This window comes from Ostrinia furnacalis, unplaced genomic scaffold (assembly GCF_004193835.3).
Source record: "Ostrinia furnacalis isolate ACB-3 unplaced genomic scaffold, ASM419383v2 OfSCF7014, whole genome shotgun sequence".
NCBI classification, from domain to species: Eukaryota; Metazoa; Arthropoda; class Insecta; order Lepidoptera; family Crambidae; genus Ostrinia; species Ostrinia furnacalis.
In genome coordinates, this window is record NW_021137253.1 from 91,942 (window position 1) to 117,400 (window position 25,459).

The 25,459-nt window shown below is 39.7% G+C and overlaps 1 protein-coding gene across 3 annotated transcripts; it reads right to left on the reverse strand.

Annotated features, from left to right (window-relative positions):
* Positions 1 to 227: 227 nt before the first annotated feature.
* LOC114363189 (uncharacterized) lies at positions 228 to 24,414 on the reverse strand. Of its 3 annotated transcripts, XM_028318838.1 has the most exons (14): positions 24,032 to 24,411; positions 22,457 to 22,616; positions 17,872 to 19,319; positions 16,964 to 17,085; positions 16,221 to 16,354; positions 15,200 to 15,307; positions 13,121 to 13,238; positions 11,627 to 11,765; positions 10,431 to 10,575; positions 9,482 to 9,584; positions 8,920 to 9,039; positions 3,573 to 3,781; positions 481 to 1,837; positions 228 to 268 (listed from the first exon to the last, which is right to left on the reverse strand). In XM_028318838.1, exons 1-13 carry the CDS (start codon positions 24,190 to 24,192, stop codon positions 491 to 493), a joined length of 4,314 nt encoding a protein of 1,437 aa, XP_028174639.1. In that variant the 5' UTR covers positions 24,193 to 24,411; the 3' UTR covers positions 228 to 268; positions 481 to 490. The 3 variants fall into 3 exon arrangements, with proteins under 3 accessions (XP_028174639.1, XP_028174638.1, XP_028174640.1); XM_028318837.1 differs by lacking the exon at positions 228 to 268 and having other exon boundaries at positions 448 to 1,837; XM_028318839.1 differs by lacking the exons at positions 228 to 268; positions 481 to 1,837; positions 3,573 to 3,781 and adding an exon at positions 7,800 to 7,918 and having other exon boundaries at positions 24,032 to 24,414.
* Between the last annotated feature and the right edge of the window lie 1,045 nt (positions 24,415 to 25,459).

Sequence of the window (25,459 nt, forward strand, 5' to 3'; positions counted from 1 at the left end):
CAGACAGACAGACAGACAGACAGACAGACAGACAGAGTTACTTTCGCATTTATAATATTAGTTGGGATTATAAATCGTTTCATCCACTCGGACGCGCCCCACCATTCCTCCACTAATGTTTGAGTGTTATCGGTACACGCTAAATGCTCCATGAGTGCACACGCACACTACAGTAATGCCTTACGGATTGCTCGGACCACACTCCCCGCACCCCGCGCGACCGGGACCAAACATTGCTGGGGCGCGTCCGAGTGGATGAAACGATCTAAAGTCTGGTCCGTGAGCACGTAGAATTTTGTCCAATGACCCCAAGCTACCCATCCTTATCGCTTGCGCGTAATTATGTTGCTATCGCGCTCGCACACTCACTGCGGGTGCCAGTCGCACAGTCGCGACAGCAATATAATTACGCGCGAGCGATAAGGATGGGTAGCTAGGGGTCATTGGACAAAATTCTACGTGCTCACAGACCGGGCTTTATAATAATAAATCAATCTTCATGAACATTAAAATTAGTTGGGTTCCTAAGCCTCGACCTAGTAGGCTTAACTTCTTTAGTCAATTTACCTGGACTAGTAGCCCTTTTCAAAGTCTTTTTATCCCTTTCAATTTTCGCCCTTGTCGCCCTTGTAGCTTTAGGGATTTCTGACCTCTCCCCCTCAGTTTTTAAGGTCGAGTTTTCCTTATCAGCTTTCGGCGTGGAAAATTCCGCTTCTAGATTTTTCACTATATTGTTCCTCAATGATTTCTTAGAATAGGTTCGTTGAGAGGTCATTGGAGTGAAAAATTGCTCTGCAGGCGTCGAGTTTGGAGTGAAAAATTCACTTTTATCAAGTTTTGGGGTCTCTTTTGTATCCTCTGTGGGTTTTGTCACTAGTATTTCGGGTCTGGACCGAGTACGCGGCGTGATATTTTCAAGAACAGGTTTGGTTGTCACTGGAACAGGTATTTTGAACTCTGGTCTTTTTCTTGTAGGTTTTGGGACTTCTGGCTCGTCTGATGCGTCGTCTAAATTGAGTTTTATAACTTTTCTTTTGACGTTTGGTAGTTCTTCGTTCTTAACAATCACTTTAGTCATTTTGGGGGGTAGTTTGGGCTTGTTCAAAGGCGTTTTAGGTTCTTCGTCTGTAGGAGTCAGCTTCAAATTCTCCATTTCACTCTCAAGTCCGGTATCAGATGGTTTCTTCACTATTTTTCTGATCTGAGCTGAAGTCGTCATCAAATTCATCACTTCGTTTTTTAGATAGGCATTTATATGAGTCATGTCTTGCATTATTTCGTGTATTCTAACAATCAAGTCGTCCGCTTTCTCGTACTCTTTCTGAGCAAGTTCAAAGAAGGCTGCTTCTATTAATACCTCAATTTGAACATTCTTAAACTCTTTCCCCACAATACATTCAACTAAATCAACTACATACCCTTCAAATTTACTTCTGGCAGCTTTAAAATACTGCCTCATTTTCGCTTCGGCATACCCAAAACTTTTTAAAGTACCTTCGAAGTAATTCCTCGCTATATCCCACTCTTTGGCTCTAAAATACATGGACGCTTCCAACCCAGAAGTAAGACAGGCTAGAATCAATACTTCAGGCTGGCAACCAAAGCATTCACAGTCCATATGCTTGAAAAACTCTGGCATTTTATAAGCCAGAACCGAAACGCAAGGCAGAGACGGGCTGGTCTGCATTTTCTTGAACACAACGTTTTCTAGCATGGTTTCTAGGTTCTCGTGGCGTGGAGTTAAGAAGACAGGTTGGGTTTTGTCGGATTTGTGCTCTTGAGTGTCGTTGGATGGCTGTAGGCCTAGGATGTGCTTGAGACGGTTGTCGATTGTTGTCTGGAAAAGAGATATATGTTTTTATACTTGAACGAGTAAAGTTACTATGAAGAAAGAGGAAGTATGTTGTCTGACTTTCTAGTTTTGCTTATTTTGTCACTAGATGTCCGCATTTGCTATTTCTTGTATAGTCTGGTCTGTGAGCACGTAGAATTTCGTCCAATGACCCCAAGCTACCCATCCTTATCGCTCGCGCGTAATTATATTGCTGTCGCGACTGTGCGACGGGCGCCCGCAGTGAGTGTGCGAGCGCGACAGCAAAATAATTACGCGCGAGCGATAAGGATGGGTAGCTTGGGGTCATTGGACAAAATTCTACGTGCTCACAGACCGGGCTTTAGATGCCTATGAATTTGCGTTGTGAATAGATGATAATTGTAGTAAAATTATGGTCATCATAAGGGGGAAAGCTTCTGATAATGATAGATAAATAATTGATGCTCTCCATCACACAAGTGACAAATAAAAGTACATAATTACAATATAAGTTCAAATTCATATTCAAAATTATTTGTTGTAATAGTCTCACTATGTTTCGTCTGTAATAAATCAATTAGTAAATTAACAGGTGTCTCCAAATTGTGTCAGATTTTGTGATTTAATTGCAATGGCACAAATTGAGGTTCAAATGAGTAATAACCCTTTATTTTTTACATAGAGCCATCATCATACAATCATACACATTATTGTCATATACAAAAAGTAGTGTTAAGCCGAATCCCGTTTCGGCCGTTTGGTGTAGTGGTTCAGAACGGACTACCCCGGGTTTGATTCCCGGTCGGGCAGAAATTGAAATGATGAATTTTAATTTCTGTGACGGGTCTGGGTGTTTTCTATGTATAATATGTATGTATTTACAAAAAAAAAGTATTTAAGTATGTTTATATCCGTTGTCTAGTACCCATAGTACAAGCTTTGCTTAGTTTGGGACTAGCGGCGCAGTGTAAAAATGTCCAAGGATATTTATTTATTTCTTTATTTATTTAATCCCAGAGGTAGAGCTTCACTAGGGCTACCGATACTTTTTGAGACATCCTGTATACACCACTACATTTTTATCACTGAAAACAATTTAACAGGTTATGTAGAACCAACACCTTAAGAGAAATGGTGGTGGCTGAAAACCAGCGCTGTCTAGGGCAGGTAGTCCTTGGCGGCACATGCTGAGCCACCTCCATTTGCTTTTTCTTTTAGCATAAGTTATTTTAAGCTTATAATGTAATTTTGTTTCTTGTAATTCCTTTTATGTTTAAAATGCAATAAACGTTTTTTTTTTTAGAAATGTGTGAAAAAAGTAATGTAAAAAATTTTTTTTTTCATAAAGTTAATTTTTTTACGTCACAGCTGGGGCACTCCGCTGCTCGCTAGAGTAGTCGTACGCGCTCGCTTATTGCCCCGATCTGTCTGTCTCGCTCACGCCTCGACCACGCTTCCAGTGTTATTATTTACTTACTTAGACCATTTTAATGCAACATTTTAAGTAATTTTAACTTCTAATAACTGTTACATTATCTTACGTAAATATTGCTAGCGATGCGTGTGTCCATAAATTACCAATTTTGGGATGAAATTTTGAGTAACTTTTTTTTGCATAAATAGGATCAGTATCAATTACCTTTAATACTCATTACCCACTTTTTTTTTTCGGTAGTAAAAATGTAGTGGTGTATAACTTTAATTAAAAAAAATCAATTACTTTAATTACTTTTATCTATCTAGTATCTACTATACGCACCTGAGCCACGTCCATCTTACTGGTATTCGTCACAGCTGCCCACAGCAGGCACTGAACCCGCGCCGCCGCCGCTCCTAAGGCCGAGCACGAGCCGCGGGCGCGCCGCCACGCGCGCAGTGCGCGACAGAAGGTCGCTGTGCGTAGGCTGGTGTGGCTGATGAGGTGCTTGAGGGTTAGGGAGAGGAGACGACGTTTGGTCCACTTGGTAGCTAGAAAAAAAAATTAAGGTAAAATTACTCGATTTTGGACACTATTGCAAAGACACAACGCTAAAAGGACGCGCAAGAGAGAGTTGTACAGCTGATGAGGTTTTTGAGAGTGAGAGAGGAGACGACGTTTGGTCCACTTGGTAGCTAAAGCCTGGTCCGTGAGCACGTAGAATTTTGTCCAATGACCCCAAGCTACCCATCCTTATCGCTCGCACGTAATTATGTTGCTGTCGCGACTGTGCGACGCGCGCCCGCAGTGAGTGTGCGAGCGCGATAGCAACATAATTACGCGCGAGCGATAAGGATGGGTAGCTTGGGGTATTGGACAAAATTCTACGTGCTCAAGGACCAGGCTTTAGAAAAAAAAGAGACAACATTTTGGACAAAGTTTGGTCCACTTGGTAGCTGAAAAAAAAATATTTGGAGTAAAATTACTCGATTTTGGACTTTACATTTCAACATTTAGCTGTGCACGTACGTAGTAAACGACAGAGGATAGCTGTAGATAGGCTGGTGATGCTTGAGGGAGAAAGAAAAGAGACGACGAAAAGACCATTTTGTAGCTAAAAAATAGACAAAATATTGGACTCTATTGCAAAGACACAAGGTTCAATACACAGCTGCCCACAGCAGGCACTGAACCCGCGCCGCCGCCGCGCCTAAGGCGGAGCACGAGCCGCGGGCGCGCCGCCACGCGCGCAGTGCGCGACAGAAGGTCGCTGTGCGTAGGCTGGTGTGGCTGATGAGGTGCTTGAGGGTTAGGGAGAGGAGACGACGTTTGGTCCACTTGGTTGCTAGAAGAAAGTAAAAAAAATACACCTAAAAAAAACAAAATTCGCCAAAAATAGTATTCAAGATAAAACTACTCGATTTTAGACTCTATTGCAAAGAGATAAGGATCAACATTCTGCTGCGCAAGCGCCGCCACGCGCGCAGTGCGCGACAGAAGGTCGCTGTGCGTAGGCTGGTGTGGCTTATGAGGTGCTTGAGGGTTAGGGAGAGGAGACGACGGGAAGACCATTTTGTAGCTAGAAAAAAAGAGATCAATTACTCGATTTTGGACTACTAAAGACATAAGAATCAAAATTACAAAGACGCAAGCTTCAACATTAAGTGCGCGACAGAAGGTCGCTGTGCGTAGGCTGGTGTGGCTTATGAGGTGCTTGAGGGTTAGGGAGAGCACACGACGTTTGGTCCATTTGGTAGCTAGAAAAAAAAATTTTAAGGTAAAATTACTCGATTTTGGACACTATTGCAAAGACACAACGCTAAAAGGACGCGCAAGAGAGAGTTGTACAGCTGATGAGGTTTTTGAGAGTGAGAGAGAGGAGACGACGTTTGGTCCACTTGGTAGCTAAAGCCTGGTCCGTGAGCACGTAGAGTTTTGTCCAATGACCCCAAGCTACCCATCCTTATCGATCGCGCGTAATTATGTTGCTGTCGCGACTGTGCGACGGGCGCCCGCAGTGAGTGTGCGAGCGCGACAGCAACATAATTACGCGCGAGCGATAAGGATGGGTAGCTTGGGGTCATTGGACAAAATTCTACGTGCGTAAAAAAAGAGACAACATTTTGGATTTTATTGCAAAGACTTATGATTCAACATTTAGCTGTGCACGTACGTAGTAAGCGACAGAGGATAGCTATAAATAAGCTGATGATGCTTGAGAGACAGAGAGAGAGAATAGACGACGAAAAGACCATTTTGTAGCTGAAAAAAAACTCAATTTGGACTCTATTGCAAAGATACAAGGTTCAATATACAGCCGCCCACAGCAGGCACTGAACCCGCGCCGCCGCCGCTCCTAAGGCGGAGCACGAGCCGCGGGCGCGCCGCCACGCGCGCAGTGCGCGACAGAAGGTCGCTGTGCGTAGGCTGGTGTGGCTTATGAGGTGCTTGAGGGTTAGGGAGATGAGACGACGAGAAGACCATTTTGTAGCTAGAAAAAAAGAGATCAATTACTCGATTTTGGACTCTATAAAGAAGACATAAGAATCAAAATTACAAAGACGCAAGCTTCAACATTAAGTGCGCGACAGAAGGTCGCTGTGCGTAGGCTGGTGGTGCTGATGTGATGCTTGAGGGTTAGGGAGAGGAGACGACGGGAAGACCATTTTGTAGCTAGAAGAAAGTGAAAAAATACACTTATAAAGAAAACAATGGCGCAAAAAATGGTATTCTAGATAAAACTACTCGATTTTGGACTCTACTGCAAAGACAAAAGGTTGAAAATTAAGTTGCGGGCGCGACGCCACGCGCGCTGTGCGCGACAGAAGGTCGCTGTGCGTAGGCTGGTGTGGCTTATGAGGTGCTTGAGGGTTAGGGAGAGCAGACGACGTTTGGTCCACTTAACTAAGTACGAGTAATTGATCTCTTTTTTTCTAGCAACTGCTAGAAAAAAAGAGATCAATTACTCGTTTTTGGAATCTATAAAAAGAGATAAGAATCAAAATTACAAAGACGCAAGCTTCAACATTAAGTGCGCGACAGAAGGTCGCTGTGCGTAGGCTGGTGTGGCTTATGTGGTGCTTGAGGGTTAGGGAGAGGAGACGACGAGAAGACCATTTTGTAGCTAGAAGAAAGTGAAAAAAATTATAAATGAAGTAAAATTACTCGATTTCGAACTCTATTGCAAAGATACAAGGTTGAAAATACAGCTGCGCAGTGCGCGACAGAAGGTCGCTGTGCGTAGGCTGGTGGTGCTGATGTGATGCTTGAGGGTTAGGGAGAGAAGACGACGTTTGGTCCATTTGGTTGCTAGAAAAAAGAAAGAAAAATTATAAATGAAGTAAAATTACTCGATTTCGAACTCTATTGCAAAGATACAAGGTTGAAAATACAGCTACGCAGTGCGCGACAGAAGCACGCGGTAGAAAGAGATGTAGTACTGATATGATGCTTGAGGGTTAGGGAGAAGAGACGACGGGAAGACCATTTTGTAGCTAGAAGAAAGTAAAAAAATACACTTAGAAAAGAAGAATAACTGGCGCAAAACACACTTATAATAGAAAATTAGTCGAGATAAAACTAAAATTACACGAGTTTAGACTCTATGACAATGATGTAAAAATCAAAATTCAGCTGCGCACGCGCCGCCACGTTAGTGGTAAGGGACAGAAGGTAGCTGTGCAAAGGCTGGTGGTGCTGATATGATGCTTGAGGGTTAGGGAGAGGAGACGACGTTTGGTCCATTTGGTAGCTACAAATAATAAAAATTACAAAATTAAACGATTTAAGACTCTATTGCAAAGAGATAAGGATCAACATTCTGCTGCGCAAGCGCCGCCACGCGCGCAGTGCGCGACAGAAGGTCACTGTGCGTAGGCTGGTGTGGCTTATGAGGTGCTTGAGGGTTAGGGAGAGGAGACGACGGGTAGAGCATTTTGTAGCTAGAAAAAAAAGAGAACATTTTGGACAAAGTTTGGTCCACTTGGTAGCTGAAAAAAAAATATTTGGGGTAAAATTACTCGATTTTGGACTCTATTGCAAAGAGATAAGGATCAAAATTCTGCTGCGCAAGCCCCGCTAGCCTTCCTCAATTTTTGAGCTTTTCCACACAAAAATAATTATTTCAATCAAACAAGTAATTCTTGAGATTAGCGCGTTCAAACAAACAAACAAAAAAGTCTTCAGCGTTTTAATATGAACTTGTTATTGTTGATTTTATTTTATGGGCAACTAATGAAGCCATTAAAGCACTAAAATCTTTAGTAGGAATTATTTCCGATTTAAAATCTAATTCTACTGGCCTAAAAGTAAAAAAATACACTTAAAAAGAAAAAAATGGCGCAAAAAATAGTATTCTAGATAAAACTACTCGATTTTGGACTCTATTGCAAAGACACAAAGTTAAAAATTCAGCTGCGCGTGCGACGCCACGTGTGTAGTGCGCGACAGAACGTCGCTGTGCGTAGGCTGGTGTGGCTTATGAGGTGCTTGAGGGTTAGAAAAAATAGTATTCTAGATAAAACTACTCGATTTTAGACTCTATAACAATGATATAAAGATCAAAATTCAACTGCGCAAGCGCCGCTACGTAAGTGGTAAGCGACAGAAGGTCGCTGTGCGTAGGCTGGTGTGGCTTATGAGGTGCTTGAAGGTTAGGGAGAGAAGACGACGTTTGGTCCACTTGGTAGCTAGAAGAAAGTAAAAAAATACACTTAAAAAAGAAGGATAACTGGCGCAAAACACACTATACAATAGAAAAATAGTCGAGATAAAACGCGACAGAAGCACGCAGTAGAGAGAGATGTGATGCTGATGTGATGCTTGAGGGTTAGGGAGATGAGACGACGGGAAGACCATTTGGTAGCTAGAAGAAAGTGAAAAAATAGACTTAAAAAAGAAGGATAACTGGCGCAAAACACACTTATAGAAAAATAGTCGAGATAATACTAAAATTACACGAGTTTAGACTCTATGACAATGATGTAAAGATCAAAATTCAGGTGCGCACGCGCCACCAAGCGCGCGGTAGAAAGAGAAGTGGTGCTGATGTGATGCTTGAGGGTTAGGGAGAAGTGACAACGTTTAAAACCATTTTGTTGCTAGAAAAAAAATACAAAATTTTGGACTGTATTACAAAGACACAAGGTTAAAAATTCACCTGGGTACGCGCGTGACCGAATTATCACTAATTGATATTTATTGTCCGTGGTGCATTATCTTTTCTTAAAAGTTACTAACTTTGTCACCTGTCATCCGCTTTGCAATGGAGGGAAGTCGAACCTTAACTTCGAACTCCTATGTTCTTCTGGTTAATTTCGTTGCGGGTCCAATGACAGTTTAACTTTCCCCCGGGACAAACTTGACCTTCACTGGTTGGGTTATTGGCGGTCAAGCTGTAGATCCTGGCTACACAGGAGTTGCAGCGGTGGGAACGAGAGGTGGGAATAGTCCCGTTTCTCTATCACACATCTGAGGGCTTAGTGTGAGTTTACATTAAACTCCGTCACTAGCGAGCGCGTAAAAAAATATATGAAGATTTTAGTTCTTGGAAGTTTCCGCTAGGGGCGCTGTACAATCCGTCATACATTTAATGTCACTTTGTTACGCAGTCGACATCGAATGCTTGATGCTTGACTATCTACTGTGGATAGAAATATTAATTTTAGTAAATAATAATATATCCACTGACCAGTGTTGCTGACAGCCAAGTAGTGCCGCTGCGTGTTGGTGACGGCGCTCAGTGTGGCGCCCTCAGTACCGCCACACACTTCCACTTGCGCCTCTAATAGACGGCCCACTGCTAGGTCCACTGTGGAAGAAATAGAGGTGACGCCCGTTACTATAATAGGTATTGATAGTCTGGGAAAAGTTACGACATCGATAAAACAAAATATGTATGTACATGTTACGCTGAAAGACCTATAAAAATAAATATTCCTTGGACATTTTACACTGCGCCACTAGTCCCCACCAAAGTAAGCAAATAATATGCTTGTGTTATGAGTGCTAGCTTATCGGATATACTACTTATATAATTTTAAATTCATACATATTATACATAGTAACACCCAGACCCATCACAGAAATTAAAATTCATCATTTAAATTTCTGCCCGACCGGGAATCGAACCCGGGACCTCTCGGCATAGTAGTCCGTTCTGAATCACTACACCAAACAGCCGATTTATAATTTAGTTTCAGGAGCGACTCTAATACCTAAGAAATATTAAGAACAATTTGTGTAACACTCACGGTTGACATCGGGGTTCTCTTGCAAAGCTCGCAGCGTATTCGCCTGCACCGCTTGAAGAAGTCTAGCTGCTATTCCGGTCGACCCGCATCGATAGTAGTACATCTATGGTGAGAAAACAGGTGAATATTGTTCATTATGAAACTAGAAAACCTATGAAACTAGCGATTTTTTGTTCAATAATAATTATTTTATTTCACTTAGGCTGTGTTACACCATCTTACTTTAATAAATTTCAAAAATCTGTCAAACTCCATACAAAAAACACTGATTATTGTTAAAGTTACGGTTAAAGTAAGTTTGTGCAACTGGCTGCGTTGCACCACCAAACTCTGACCGTAAGTTTTTTTTTTTACTATCCCGCGTATTTATTGCCGCAGCGATTCTGCCAATATCAAGTGTTCAAGGAGACACATACTTTAATCTGCTTTAGTCCGCTAACGATAGCTATAACTATGGAGTTTGATAGATTTTTGACGTTGGTCAAAGTTAATGTAAGATGATGCAACCCAACCTAAATCTTAATCACTTCTTGTTATTCCTTTTTTGTTTAAAAGGTTTCAAGAATTATTGCTATCGACGGTATAATATAATGAGGGTTTTCGCGAATGAAAGATCCGCTAGATGGCGGGACGTGGATGTGGGGTCTGACTGCTGCGTGATTGGTGGATTTTGACATATCTGCCAATGTCATGTCAAAAATAACCAATCATGCAGCATTTGGACCTCGCGTCTACGTATTGCCATCTGGCGGATTTTTAATTCGCGAAAACCCTCATTGGAATAAGGTTGTGTCAACTTTTTGGCCACTTTGGGCGTCATGAACTATTTGACGCTGGCTGTACATTTTTTACTATTACAACTATAATTTAAAGATATGCATAAAATATGCTATGATGTTAACGACTTGGTGCGCCTTTGTCAGCACAAAATGAAATTTAAACTACTTACCGCAGTAGTGGCCAAGAAGATAGCCACTATTCCGTAGTCCACAGCGCTACACAACGGCACACACCGCGAGATGAGAGTGGCTATGTCTTCGCAGTGGCTATGTGCGTTGTAGATGAGAATAGTGGCTGACCGGATGTAGGCTTCACTGTGAAAAAAAGAAATATGCTTTAAATGGGTAGTTAGCCACTGAAGATCTATGGTTAATAATTAAATTTCTGCCCGGCCGGGAATAGAACCCGGGACCTCTCGGCATAGTAGTCCGTTTCGAACCACTACCACAGAATAATAATAAGTACTACGTACAGAAGTTTTACTTTGCGAAGGTATTTAAAAAAATGTATGCTCAATGTCATTAACAATATGGTGTAATTTAGCCTGTCGCAAGAGTCGAGCACCATTTTGTTGACAAACGTCAGTGATCGGCACTGCGCCGAAGCTATAGGGCTGACTTCGGTAAAATGATGTGACGTGAGGTGCCAAACTGCGGAAAATGGCGGAGGAAATACATGATTTAGCATGAATTATCATGAATAATATTAACTACTTATTTACCTCTCAGTGTCTTGAGGTAACTTAAAAAATTACATTCTGTGTTTTTATTATTATTTAGGCAGTTAAATACTGCACAGTATTTAGTACACCATTTTCTTTATTTTTTCCATCATACACAAGAATACGCGTGCGTGAGTCAATGTTCGCTTGTATGTGAGGCCTTGTCGAATAGTATCCTGTAGGTGGGCCATCGTGCGCGTTTTGTTTTCGATGTAAACTCGCGGAGATGAACAGGCCTGCACCAAACAGCCGACAAAAAAATGGATAGATAGCCACTAAGGGCTGATTTTTCAATCGTCGGATAACTTTTAACTGAAGAATAAGTTTGGCACATTGACAGGTTTAGTATGGGAAATATGTCAAAATGACAAGATTATAATACTACTTTTTAAAACAGTCAAAACGAAACTCTCCCATAGATTTTGTATGGCACTACAAACAAGTGCCGTCACTATTTTGTCAATAAAACTACTTTTTTCAATTAGAATGCGACCAAATATTGTTATTTACAGCTAATTTAAAATTAAATGAAGTATCTTTTCAAAAAATATTGATTTTGAATGATTGGGGAATGGTGTCAAATTGTCTATTATAGCCTGTTTTCCTTTTTAATCTGTACTTTGACAGCTGTCAATGTCACTAACCTGTCAGACGCATGAGCGGCGACCTCGCAGCACAGGTGAGCGAGTTGTAGACCGTACGTGATACTGCCAAGGTGTAAGAACTGCTGGATCCAGACTTGGTAAAGCTGGAGACTGTGGGAGACGAGGGTAGACCGCTGGACTGTGGAGGAAATGAAGAATTTGAGGGTATAACTGACAATAGTCAAGGGTCTTCTAACTTACTGAGAATTCCGGGCATCGTATCATTATACAACGCGTTGCAACCCGATGCGAAAATATGAAAGTTGTTAAATTATAATGTAGCTGGACAAGACTGTAGTGTCGCAGATATGACATTGACAGGAGGGCGCTATTATGCTTCTGCATTGATAATAGATAATATTAGGTATTTTTCATTTTAATTTTAAAGAATATCTAAAGTTTTTTTTTATATTCTGATCGCTCTGAGATTAGTATGTAAACACACCTATCAAGTTCCTAAATTGGTGCTAAAAAAATCTACGCAAGACAATGCGCGATGATGCGGGGGACATTTGACAGTTTGAAATGACTAGAGATTGCACAAACTTCAATCGATTTCACTTTTATACCTCCATAATAGTTGTGTGCAGTTGTAACTGGTTCATAGATTTGTAGGTATATTTTTTCTTAAATAGGTAATTTTTTCTTAAGTGGTATTCAATGTACCTATTATAGCCTGACCAGGAACATAAAAACCCTGGCATAGAGGCGCGTCAATTGCATTTGATAGTGCAACACTGAGTACAGTCGTACCTGTGTTAAATTAATAGGCTAACTTTATGTATCAGGATTCAGGATTACGGGCTAATTTGATATTTTCATGAATTAACGAAAAAATATTATTATAGGTAACCTGGTTTAAATAAATTCAATGAAAACATCAATCGAGCTAGTAGGATTTATTTTATTATTCATCAATAATCAAATTCAGAACTTGAATATTCAACTGCAATGTTTGCTCATGAACGCTTCAAACTCGGTACTTCTTTCCCAATTCCATAAAATTCAACACTTAGAAAGTGACAAAAAATTTTAAAATAGGTAGTTGAAACAAACCACAACTAATTTTCATAGTGGACTGTACTATGCGATAAACATGTCAGTCAATATGACAACCTTTGTCGGAAACATTATTCAATGAAAATATTGTCCGAACCCTTAGTATTTCTCTTCGACAAATACTTTAACACATTGTAAACCATTTTTCTTTCACGACTATAAAAAGATTTTAGCAATTTAATTCATAAAATCAATTGCGCACATTTAAAATAAAGTTTGTTTACACTTTGACAGCAATAGACTGACATGCAAGGTGACATGACAAGGAAGTTTTCAGTTACTGTTGCCATTAAAAGAAATTAGTACCATTAGTTTTCCGCAACATGGCGAGGGTTTTTATGTTCTTGGTCAGGCTATAATAAGTAAATACTAATAAAGTATTTACAATTGAATACAAAACACTTTAATTTGATCCTGAAATGCAAGTTCACTTACTGCTTGTAATGTCTTTAACAGCTTTGGTCAGTATATCCACAGCGTCCACCGCTCGTCTCATGGCTGTATGCTCTTGCGGCAACGTCCTGCTGGCTTGGATCAGGTCTGGGTCCATATTCTGAAATTTAATACAGGGTGTCACCATCATCATTTCAGCCACAGGACGTCCTCTGCTGAACATAGGCCTCCCCCAATGATTTCCATAATAATCAAAACATCTTCTATAATATAAAAATAAATCGCAAAATGTGTTGGTTGAAAATGTTGAAAATGTTTTATTTGATAAATAAAGTGGATTAACAAGATATTTTGGTAACCATCCTTTAAAGTATAAGAATACCTGTAGTAGGAGGTTACCGCTCTTCCAAAAGTATTAACATACATTCTTAGTTAGTGTGTTTGTGGACTTTGTGGTGTATTGAGTGAATTTGTGTGTAGTGTTATGAGTGGTGTATTGAGTGAATTAGTGTGTTGTGTTGTGAGTGGAGTGTTGTGTGTATTATACAGGGTGTCCCAAAAACAATGGATAACCCTGTAACCATCGATAGGCCTCGCCATGGTCTCCCTAACGTCCAATTTTGACCCCAGTAAAAATATCACCGTTTTCAAGATTTTTAAGTTTTTGTGCATTTTTAGAAAATTGTCACCTGCGATTACTTTTTCTCATGCCATTTCTACAAATGAGGATACTTTTCAATCTAGTTTTTTTCCTTATCACAAGGGATAGTTGGGCTATCAAAAGAAAAGATTAAAGTTCAACAAACTAGTTTAATAGTATGAAAATTTTAAGAAATTGCAGAGAAGAAGGAAAAAATAATTCATTGTTTCGCACTTTTGATCAGCCGTCGTGTAAAAAAAATGTAGGAAGACCATCGTGCCCATTACCTTAAAAACTTCCTTGGTTAATTGAGAATTTAAAAAGGTATCACAAGTGCAAGACAATGAATTAATTTTTCCTTCTTCTCTGCAATTTCTTAAAATTTTCATACTATTAAACTAGTTTGTTGAACTTTAATCTTTTCTTTTGATAGCCCAACTATCCCTTGTGATAAGGAAAAAAACTAGATTGAAAAGTATCCTCATTTGTAGAAATGGCATGAGAAAAAGTAATCGCAGGTGACAATTTTCTAAAAATGCACAAAAACTTAAAAATCTTGAAAACGGTGATATTTTTACTGGGGTCAAAATTGGACGTTAGGGAGACCATGGCGAGGCCTATCGATGGTTACAGGGTTATCCATTGTTTTTGGGACACCCTGTATGTGTAGCAATATAGTTTAATTTAATTTATGCCTATTAAGTTGGTAAGCGCATAATTCAACAACGCCTCAACCAATTTTACCAATTCTTTTTTTTAATGTTTGTAGAAGTCCAAGGGTGGTTTTTACGGCAAGATTTGCAAAATTCAAGCCCTAAGGGGGTAAAACGGGGTCCACGCGTACGAAGTCGCGGGCGGCCGCTAGTACATAATTAAAATTAAAATGTGTTGGCTTCTTACAAAGCATGGAAATATTAATATTATTTACATAAGCGTATTTTTATTTGACAATCAAACAAGTATGTAATAACAAAATCTTGTTGGTTATCCTATTAAATAAATAAAGTTATAGAGCGTTGAAGTTCCACGTAACGTCACGGCGTGCTACACTTTTTACCACACAATGACGTCACTGGCTCCATTTGAGCTTTGACGCGCTATATCTTGTAAATTTTCATCGATTTGCAAAATGTAAACTGATATTTTGAAGTTTTGTTGTAACATTCATCATTAACGTATAGGATGCATGTTGTTAGGTTACAATTTAGCCCATAAGGTTACGTGCTATACCTACAATTTTCTTTTTTTATTATTTTCTATTGACATTCATAAGTGCCACTTGTGGTCTAAACTGAATAAATATTTTTGATTTTGATTTTTGATTTGTGAAATCTTAATTGTAATCTGTTTTGCGTTTTTAATAACTAAATAAATGAATATATTTGATAAAGCAAAAAATACGTGTCGGGTAGTTTTTAAAGACAATTGACGGACTATTTTATTTTTTACCCAGGAAATATTGATATTGAAAAAGTACTTACAGGTTCTGTGATTTTCCATCCGTGCTTTTGGCTGGCTTCAGTCATGTCGTACTCCGCTTTCAGGAAGAGAAGGGATGATTGAACGAATTGCAGGTCCGTTGTGGATGCCTGGGAAACAATAAAATATTATACAGGATGGAAACGATAAGTGATCTCACTCGATTATTTCTAAACTATACAAGATATCGAAAAACTGGTCACTGATCCTGAAAGTGCTTCACTTCGGATAGATCCAGTTAATTCTGTAACCTATTACTGATATCGTTTGAAAGAGCTCGTGAAGCACTTTCAGGATCAGTAATCAGTTTTTCGATATCTTGTGTAGTTTAGAAATAATCGAATGAGATCACTTATCGTTTCCACCCTGTATACCATAAAGTTAAGCTAGCCAGGTATTAGCGGAATAGAGCAACAAAGAACTGAGCGAGCGAGATGTCACTAGCAGCAACACTGTGTGTTAAAAAGAGATGCGTGATGCCGTCGCCGTCACGTCAAACAGAACCGTTTTTGCAACTATTTGACAGTTCAGAGGCACGCAGTGGTGCGCTGAAAATTTCAACTAAAATATTTCAAATTATACTCTATCAAACTGTATCAATAATGAGTTACAGGTAAACTAAATTTATCCGAAAATTCAATGTTTTCCAGTTTCCATACATTTAAGCGTAGTCGCAGACCACCCGACTGGGTCGGGCTGTTGATCAGTATGGAGATGAACAAAAGTGCGCACATTACACCGATTTGGTATCGGCCTATTCTTCATACAAATTAGAATCGGGTCCAACTTTTGGCTTAACTATTAGATCGTGTCATCCGCTCGGACGCGGTCCAGCAATGTGCGGTCCCGGTCGCGCGGGGTGCGGGGAGTGTGGTCCGAGCAAGCCGTAAGGCATTACTGTAGTGTGCGTGTGCACTCATGGAGCATTCAGCGTGTACCGATAACACTCGAACAAGAGCGGAAGAATGGTGGGGCGCGTCCGAGTGGATGAAACGATCTATAACAGTTTGGAGTGTAACTTACCGGGTGCTTCTCAAATCTATCCAGCAGCTGTGTGACTATATCCGTATAATACTCGCTGTGTATAGTCCTCACGACGGTAGGCGTCTCCAAAACTACAGTGTACAGGGTCCACAATAATTCCTCTTCGTTCTCAGCTAAGAACATGAAACAAAACATTTATTTTAAGTTGAATATGAATTATGTAATACATCGTAAGACCCGGTTCCCACTACGGACCGGTAAAACTCCCGGTAGGGCTAGTGGCTGTACAATTTATACAGTGTGTTAGGGATAGGGCTAGCGATAATTTAAGACGTTGTTGTGATGTCAATTTTATCGACAAAAATGCCCTCATATGTGGGCCCACCCTCTCCTCTTGGAATGGGAGGGGCTTAATTTTTTATGTGACTACCTAAAAATTGTTTGTATTTCTAACGTGACCGTCTTACAGATAAATAAAAAAATGCATTTGTAAGCCAATAATGTGTCATTAAAAAAAACACAAAAATGAAAAATAATGACCAAAAAACTTAAATGAATTTTTTGTGAAAAAATTTAGTTTTGACGGGCAAGTTTTTGAAGGCATTTTAGCCCTTCCGGGAGTTTTACCGGTAGTGAGAACCGGGCTTAACAGCTAATAACAATAAAATGAAAACTACCACGTAAAAAAATCAATTGAACAAAATTCGACAGGTTTGCCGCAAATGCCGGTCACCGCCAGAAGTAATTCCTTTAGACTTACGTGTTTTATGAAAAAATCTTACCTTTACACCAAGATGCGTGCTCGTTCTTCAGTAGACTATGGAGGGATTTCCATACGCCCGCTATTGGCACTATGGAAGGCCATAACTTGGCGTACATTGAGAATTCGTGCTTTAGGAGTTCGCTGTGGAAATATAATGGACTGTTAAAATACATATAAAATTAGCTATTATTTTTAATAACGTAACATGCGACGTCTGCCCACAAAGTGGACCGACGACCGCATAAAGGTAGCGGGAAGGCGCTGGATGCAGGCCGCTACCAATCGGGCGATGTGGAAGTCATTGGGGGAGGCCTATGTTCAGCTGTGGACGTCCTGTGGTTGAAATGATGACTAATTCATAAGATTTGTGAGAATGAATGGATAGAGGTTTAGTCTCTTCTCACGCAAAACGTAATGAACGTATTTTGATGAAATTTGGTTATAGAGATAGTTTAAAACTCAGAGATAATCGTAGGATAGTTTTTATCCCGGTTTTCGAAAGGGTTTAAGACCTAAATTGACGCGGACGAAGCCGCGGGCAAAAGCTAGACCTAGTACAGTCAGCGTCAAATAGTTCGTAACACCCAAAGTGGCCAAAAAGTTGACACAACCTTATTCCAATGAGAGCTATCGTTTTAGCGCTCACCAGTTGGCGCCACTGTAGAGTAAGGTCCTGGCACTTGCTAGTAGCGAAGACAGTGGCACCAACTGGTGAGCGCGAAAGTGGTAGGAGGACTATCGCATTTGCACTCATCAAGATGGCGCCACTGTAGAGTAAGGTCCTGTCAATCACCAGGGGTGCCAGCTGTTGAGTATAAAAACGATAGCCCTCATTGTAACAAAGACGTGTTGCGAACTTTTTAGCTACTCTGGATGCTTACTGCACTCCTAAATATCGACAATAAACAGTACTAAAGAAATACTTACCTAAACTTCAAATGGCAAACAAAAGGTTTCAAATTCCCGTACTTTTTCTCTTCCAACATCTTTTTACATACTTCTAAAACCGAAAACAGCTGGAATTCGTCTTTGTTTTCGTCCTCGTTAGTTTTCGACTTCAATTCTTTAGCCTTTATGTCCATCACTAAGCTCATATGTTTCTCCGTCTTCAATCCATCTGGCAGCGAGAAAAGCAAGCTCAAATATGCATCTTTTAAGGATTCTTCGTACAATTTGAAGTCCAGTTCGCATATACTTTTGTTGTACAGCGCTCTGCTAATATTCTTCAAGTCACTAGTGTCTTTAAAATGATGAATCTCCAATTCTACGTACAAATTGAAGAGTTTTATCGAGTATTCGTAGTAGTGAGCCTTGTTCAACGTTATAGCTGTATTATGGTTGTCCGTTTGAAGCTTTCTGAAGCATTTCTCGTGATTTGCACAACCTAATGCTCGTAATTCGTGCAATACTTTGTGTTGAATTGTTACTAGTTTGTAATAAATTGGCAGTATAGGTTTCACGTCCATATTTTGAGCGATGGATGTGTATGGAAAGTGCTTGATTAGGAATAGCAAGCGTAAGGTGTCATGGAGACCTGATTTCACCTTGCAGTTGTCACATTTCAAAAACTGATCGCTTTTCTTCGTTGAAAGATACATGATCACATTCAGATAGCTGTACTGAATCTTGGAGTTGAAGACTTGAGACCAATCTGCGATTGTTACGGCATTGTCAATGAGTAGCCGGACGATTTGGTTCAAAAATGGATACGTTACTTTCATTATTTTTTCATAAAGATTCTCATGACTGACAAACGCAGCTAAAATTTGGTTCAGTGTACTTTCAACTGTAGAAGCTTCGTTTGTGTTTTCGATTATTTTACAAAATCCATTCAAATAAAAAGTATCAATGCAATTTAAAACTTCAGGATTGTGTTCGAACCAACTCCTGGCAGTTTCAGCAACCAAAGTCAGACTGCAACCTTTGAATTGGAATTTCGAAGCATTCTCAGCGAGCACATAAAAGCAATCGTTAAATTTCTGATACAAATCCATCGTTTCTTTCTCTTTCAACTTTCTAAACGAACCCAAATCAGTCTTCGCTTGTATACTTTGGAATATTTGTCTAAAAACACTGTGCAGTTCTTTGGCATTTAAATCGTTGTACAGAAAATGAAGTTTCTTTATTAAAAACGTTAATATATTCACACATAGCTGAACGGTGTCAAATATTTGGATAACTTTGACAGTGTCTTCAATGAGTTTTGGCAGCAGTTTCATCAGATTGATCTTTGGTTTGAGTTTCTCCATATACGTGATACGGTCGGTGAGTATACTCCAGTACGTTTTGCTGTATTCGTGAAGCAAATGTTTTGTGTCGTATTCGAATGGCATAAATGATAGTTTGAGAATGAGCTCTGGTGGGATTGTTGAGTGCTGAAAAGATAAAAGTTACTGGTCATTTGGCATATTAAGAGTAGGCGCACACCGTTGATTTTTAGTTGGCCGATAGTTGTGCCCGATTTTAATTTGTATGAAGAATCGGCCAAATCGAATCGGCGTAGTGTGCGCACTCCCATACATGCCCATACTGATCAACTGCCCGACTAAACTATCGGCCGACAAAACATCAACGGTGTGCGCCTACTCTTACACATTACAGCAGCGCGGCAGCGGCGTTTTTATAATGTGAAGGCAGGCATTCGCTGTCACATAGTATGAAATTTTCGGCAGTGCGTCTGTCGCGCGTTTGTCGCGCTGCTAATCTTCTATACTTATAATAAATCTGTAGAGAGGTAAATTCTGTACATGAAATATATTTTCAAAATAACTATCAGGGGGTGATTAGTGATCGATACTGATGCCAAAAATGCAATCAGTAAAATTTTTGTCTGTCTGTCTGTCTGTCTGTCTGTATGTTCCTTATAGAAACAAAAACTACTTGACGGATTTTAACGAAACTTGGTACAATTATTCTTCATACTCCTGGGCAGGTTATAGTATACTTAGGAATTCCCACGGGAACGGGAATTAGCGGGAAAATCCTTTTGTATGAAAAATCTAAACCGCTTAAGTTAGACGCTTGAAATTTGGCATGCAGGTACCTTAGTAAACGTAAAGCTTAGTTACAACAGGATATTGCAAAATTCCCACGGAAACGGGAGTTAGCGGGAAAAAACATTTGTATGAAAAAATCTAAACCGCGTAAGATAGATGAAGGGGGTAAAACGAGATCCACGCGTACGAAGTCGCGGGCGGCCGCTAGTGTTACCTAAATGTGAAAGCGCTCTAAAGCCTTCAGACTAAAGGCTATGTATTACTATGAAATACCATCCATAAGTAGCATGTCTTCAGAAGGTATGTCATAGAAATACTTAGAAAGCTAGTACCTCGATGGGGGCAGCACATGACTGGTGGTTGTGGAAATCCTTGGGGGAGGCCTTTGTCTAGCAGTGGACATCATTTGGTTGAAATGAATGAATGGACAAACATGGAAATCAGTGCGTCTCGACTTCACATCATCTGCTGCTACAAAGACTCTGCTATGAACTTGTAATTTAACCCTTGACCAGGCTCTGGTATCCACAGAGCCCATATCAATTTGAACTTTATTCTATGAAGATATGTTTCAAGAAAACCAAAGACATTTTTTGAGCCTGGTTAATGGTTAAGTCTATAATGTATGAAGCGTGTATAGTCTGAGTTGCCGTCGCGCTCGCACACTCACTACGGCCGCCCGTCGCACAGTCGCGACTAGAGATGTGCCGCTGAGAAAGTTCTCGTTCCCGGCAATATTCCCAGTGAGAATATTCTCGAGAACCGAGAACGCTCCCGGGAATATTCTCAGTGTTCTCGACAGAATACATTTAGTTTTAATTTTAATTTTGTCTTTTATATGTGATATTATTTGTGATGTTTCGATGTTTTATTAACTGGGCGTTAAGACTAGTCGTTATAAACAACTTACAAGGCATGAAACTTGTGAGTGAGATATTGCTGTCTTGCTCACTCTTTTCGTGGCGAACGCGTACCGCGGCTTTAGGACTCGGCTACGGTATTTCAACATCAGTGTGCCTATGAGTTTTAAGGCCCTTGCCACCCTTGCGGATTGCAAGCGGATTCCAAGCGGATTTAAAGTGGATTTAAAGTGGAGTGGCGACGCGACGGAGAAGCTGCGTGAAAATATCGTAAAGCTTCCCAAAGGCTGCCCAGCCGAGCTGGATTCGATGATTGACCTTTTTTTCGAAGTTGGATCTACCTAACTGGACTGTTTGTCCCAGGTATATTGTCAACAATAGACATCATTTTTAAATCTTGTCCATGTTCATTTTGAAACCCACTTGTTGAGAGACTCTATTGAGGCCATCGAGCATTGTGCCTAGATCTTCCACGATCTCAGCCATGACTACGATCGTCTGCTGTCTGGGTGATGTACTCGCCGTTGATTTTTATGTTGAATCCGCTCCAGCCCAGAAGCTTGAAAACATCTTCCAGGGCGGTGGTGATGACGTCTCCCTGTCTCACCCCTCGCTGCAACTGGATAGGTTTCGGGTCCTGATCTTAAAACGGACTGTCACTGTGGCGTGTTTGTACAAGCCTTTCAACACTTTAATATATCAATAGTTAATTTGGCACAGTCGAAGAGACTGAAGCACTGCCCATGTTTCAAACGAATCGAAGGCTTTCTCATAGTTCACAAACGCAAAGTGGCTGATTATACTCCTTGATCTTCCGTACAATCTGCCGTCAGGGCCGGATCTACCTATGGGCTGATTGGGCTGCAGCCCAGGGCCCCGGGGTTACAAGGGGCCCCCAGATCCCGCTAAAAAGTAGGCCATAATTTGAAAAAAAACATCCAATGAACCCAAACTCGATGTGATTCCGCCGTTTCGTTTAGGAGTTCTTTTGGCCACCTTCCAGTCCCATCATCAGACCAGCTGGTACCACAATATTGTATTGCCATTTCTAATCTACATATAATTGCCAAGTTTCATGATAATACAAGACTTAGAAGTGCGTGTAATTCCGATTCTAAGATTCCATTACATAGTTAGTTACATACACAACAACCTAATAAGAGCGTGTTAAGAACGAAAAAATGGACAGTTACATTATTTAATTACATGTAAAAATAAATTTCTGTCATCTTACATATCATTAAAACGACATTTCACGACGAAAAAAATAAAATATAATAAAGGTGCAGTTGCCAAGAATATTGCCGAGAAAGTTCCCGAGAATATTCTCGGGAACACTGAGAATATAGCCTTTCACTGCAAATAGAGTGTATTGTTTAATATACACTTATCTGTTGACTTAATTTAATACTATTTTACTTAAGAAAGTTTATTTATTTCCATTAGATAAACATGATTCTCAACCTTTCTCACTTAGGAGAACGCTCCCGGGAACGCTCCCGAGAATATTCTCAGCTGAGAGAGCGTTCTCGGGAACGGCACATCAATAGTCGCGACAGCAATAAATTTACGTGCGAGCGATAAGGATGGGTGTAGCTTGGGGTCATTGGACAAAATTCTACATGCTCACAGACCGGGCTTTAGTCAGTTACTTACCACTTTGACAGCATGCTTGTGGATATGGTAGATACAAGCCAACGTCTTGACTCGTTCCGGCTTGTCGGAGCACCTGGTCTCTCGCACACAGCTGATGCTCAGTTCTAGCAGCAACCTGGCATCGATACGGTCCCGCCATGTTGGAACTTTGTCCAGGTTCCTGAAAATTAATGTTCTGAGGTGAGAAATAAGAACTGACTAAAGACGGGCTCGGGGCAGGGCACCGACGAGATGGTCGGACGCGGTGAGGAAGACAGTGGGCGGGAGTTTGCATCGTGCGGTCCACACAGCTTATGACCGCAGTCTGTGGAGGAACACTATCTGTGGTCGTGACCCTCATCAGTGAGGGACCGAGGAAGAAGAAGAAAGCAGTGGTTCCCAAAGTTGTCTGGGCTACGACTCATCTAATACAAGTTCCCAAACACGGGACCCACCTATAGGAAATTTAACCATTATCAATATACCTGAAATAAAGGACTTTCTACAGGCAGGGCCACTCAATGTTAGCTCGTGCGTGACCTACCACTGGGTCGCGACCCAAAGTTTGGGAAACCCTGGACTTAAAGATTAAAAAGAAAGACACAGTGTTAAGAATTGACATTATGAGAACAGCAGGCAACAATTAGCTTGATCTAGCCCAGTGGCCTAATTCACGAACTTTGACACAGTCAAAATCTCGTTGACAACAGAAAAAAACAGTTCTAAATCCGTATTCACAAGGGTCATTTCGATAGAACGATTACTCGATTGGATCACAACTCAGCGATTTGTTGTCGTTGAAGTTTTGTAACGTGAATAAGGCTACTGGACAGGCAATAGTGGAGCAAGTTGGAGGCTTTTGCTCACACAGGGTGCCATAGGAATTAGCTAAACAAATATCTTTTAACAATCCATTTATTGTAACCAAACTGTTTTTGGGGAAATAAAAGCTTTTTATTTATTTAGGGCCGTTTTTTCAATCATCAGATAACTTTTAACTGAGGAATAAACTTGTCATTTTGACATATTCCCCATACTGAAACTATCAATATGCCAAACTTATTCTTCAGTTAAAAGTTATCCGATGATTGAAAAATCAGCCCTTAAAGATTTAAAAAATTTAGACTAAAAGTTAAGATATCATGTCAGTCACTCATCAAGTCATAAAACTAGCTGTGTGCTTTGGGATTCACACTAAAAAGATAAACTTAAAACTTTTTTCTTATTTTTTATTTGTACTGAATAAAACTAGTAACTTACCTATTTCACTGAAGTACTAGATAATAAAGAGGATATCTGTATCCAAATGCATTATTAAAATTTGTGAGTAAAACACTTGCAAATGGTCAGACTAATAAAGTAGAAAAGAAGATTCCAAATTGAGTTTTCTGCTAGATATACACTATTAAATTAATGCATAACAGCAATAGAAATATCAGAACTACATAGAAATGAATCTATGGAATCAAAAAACTTCAATATCAAGCAATATAACATGCAAAATCCGGATCAAAATGACAGAGCATGGTACAGACTGAATCTAAAAAATATTGATGTTTAATGTATTTTAACAAGGATCTAAGTACTAATACATACCTGCAGAGTATGCAGAGGACATTCAAGGAGAAGGGTGCTTTATCTTTAGCACCCAAACCACTCAAAATCGCCTTGTATTCAACAAAAACTGTGCTCAAGTCACACACATCTTCATCAGTCCCGTTTGCCTTTAATTTTGCAACAAAATCGTTGGCTTCCATATTTAACACTTTAAGAAACACTAATACTGCTATAATATAAAGCTTTCAAGCATTTTATTTGTAACAAAACAACTAAAATTAGTGAAATACTTTCAAAAATGATCAAAACCGTTGGCGAGCTGTCATCATGAAATCAAATTGTGTTCTTATTTACCACATTCCATAAACTTGAAAACTCAGATTTCAAACTACCTATCACATGGCTTCATCAAGTCCAATTTTTGCAAATAATCATAATAAAATGTAAACGGAACATGCCCGATGAAAATCCGTTTCATTTCACTGTGTCCTCATGTTTAATGTTGATATTTGAATAACAAAAAAAATTGATTAGCAATTACGAAAATTAGGTACAAAACAAAATTAATTTTCTTAAAAAAAATTGAAATAAAAATGATATGGCGAGTAAATTTTAAACTTCTTTCGATTAATTAAACTGAGATAAAAAAGTAAATTGGATTTTTATGCTGCGTGTAACGAAAAAAGGGTACACTGCGTTTAGTTATCTTACAATAAAAATAAGTACGTGTGTATTAAAACATTTGAAGAAATATAATTAATTTACAGTTCATTGATAAAATTCATTACCTAGTTATAAGCATAATTTATAAATTATAATATCCTTTCTTTATTTACTTTCTCCACAAAATCAATAATTACGTTTAGTTCATTTCATTTGCAAAAAAATGTCAAAAAAAAAACTTGCCGCGCCGCCGCCATTCCACGGGGTGGAAACGCCATAGTGTTTGACAGATGGTTAGTCAAATGTCATTTCTAGGAGCATCCACATAATCTCAGCAAACATAGCCTGTAGGATTGGGCCAATTAAAAAAAAAAAGAGCATCCTTTACGTCAACTGTCATTTTAATGACATTGACAGGACCACAGATATGGATTAGAGGTATCCACTCATTCATTCGCTGATTTTGCTCGCTCATTCAATCAATCATTCATTCACTCAATTCTTTTCGAAATTCCGAGAAAAAAATCTTGATTCCGAAATATTCGGAAATAAAAGCAAACAAATAATGGTCATTTTACCGTATTTACATTGTTTACCGTATAAACCAGATGGTTTCTTAATATCACCAAATGCATCGTGACTGGTTGCTCGTCCACCAAGTCCAGGGTTTTTTCTCTAGCACGTGATGAAGCATTGCAGGCTCTAAGGATACAGTACCTCCTGCCTGCAAATCCTTTATCAGGAACTATGACAAAGGAGCAACTTCGTCAAAGAAAGGCAAGTCATATTTTTAGGTTATTAAAC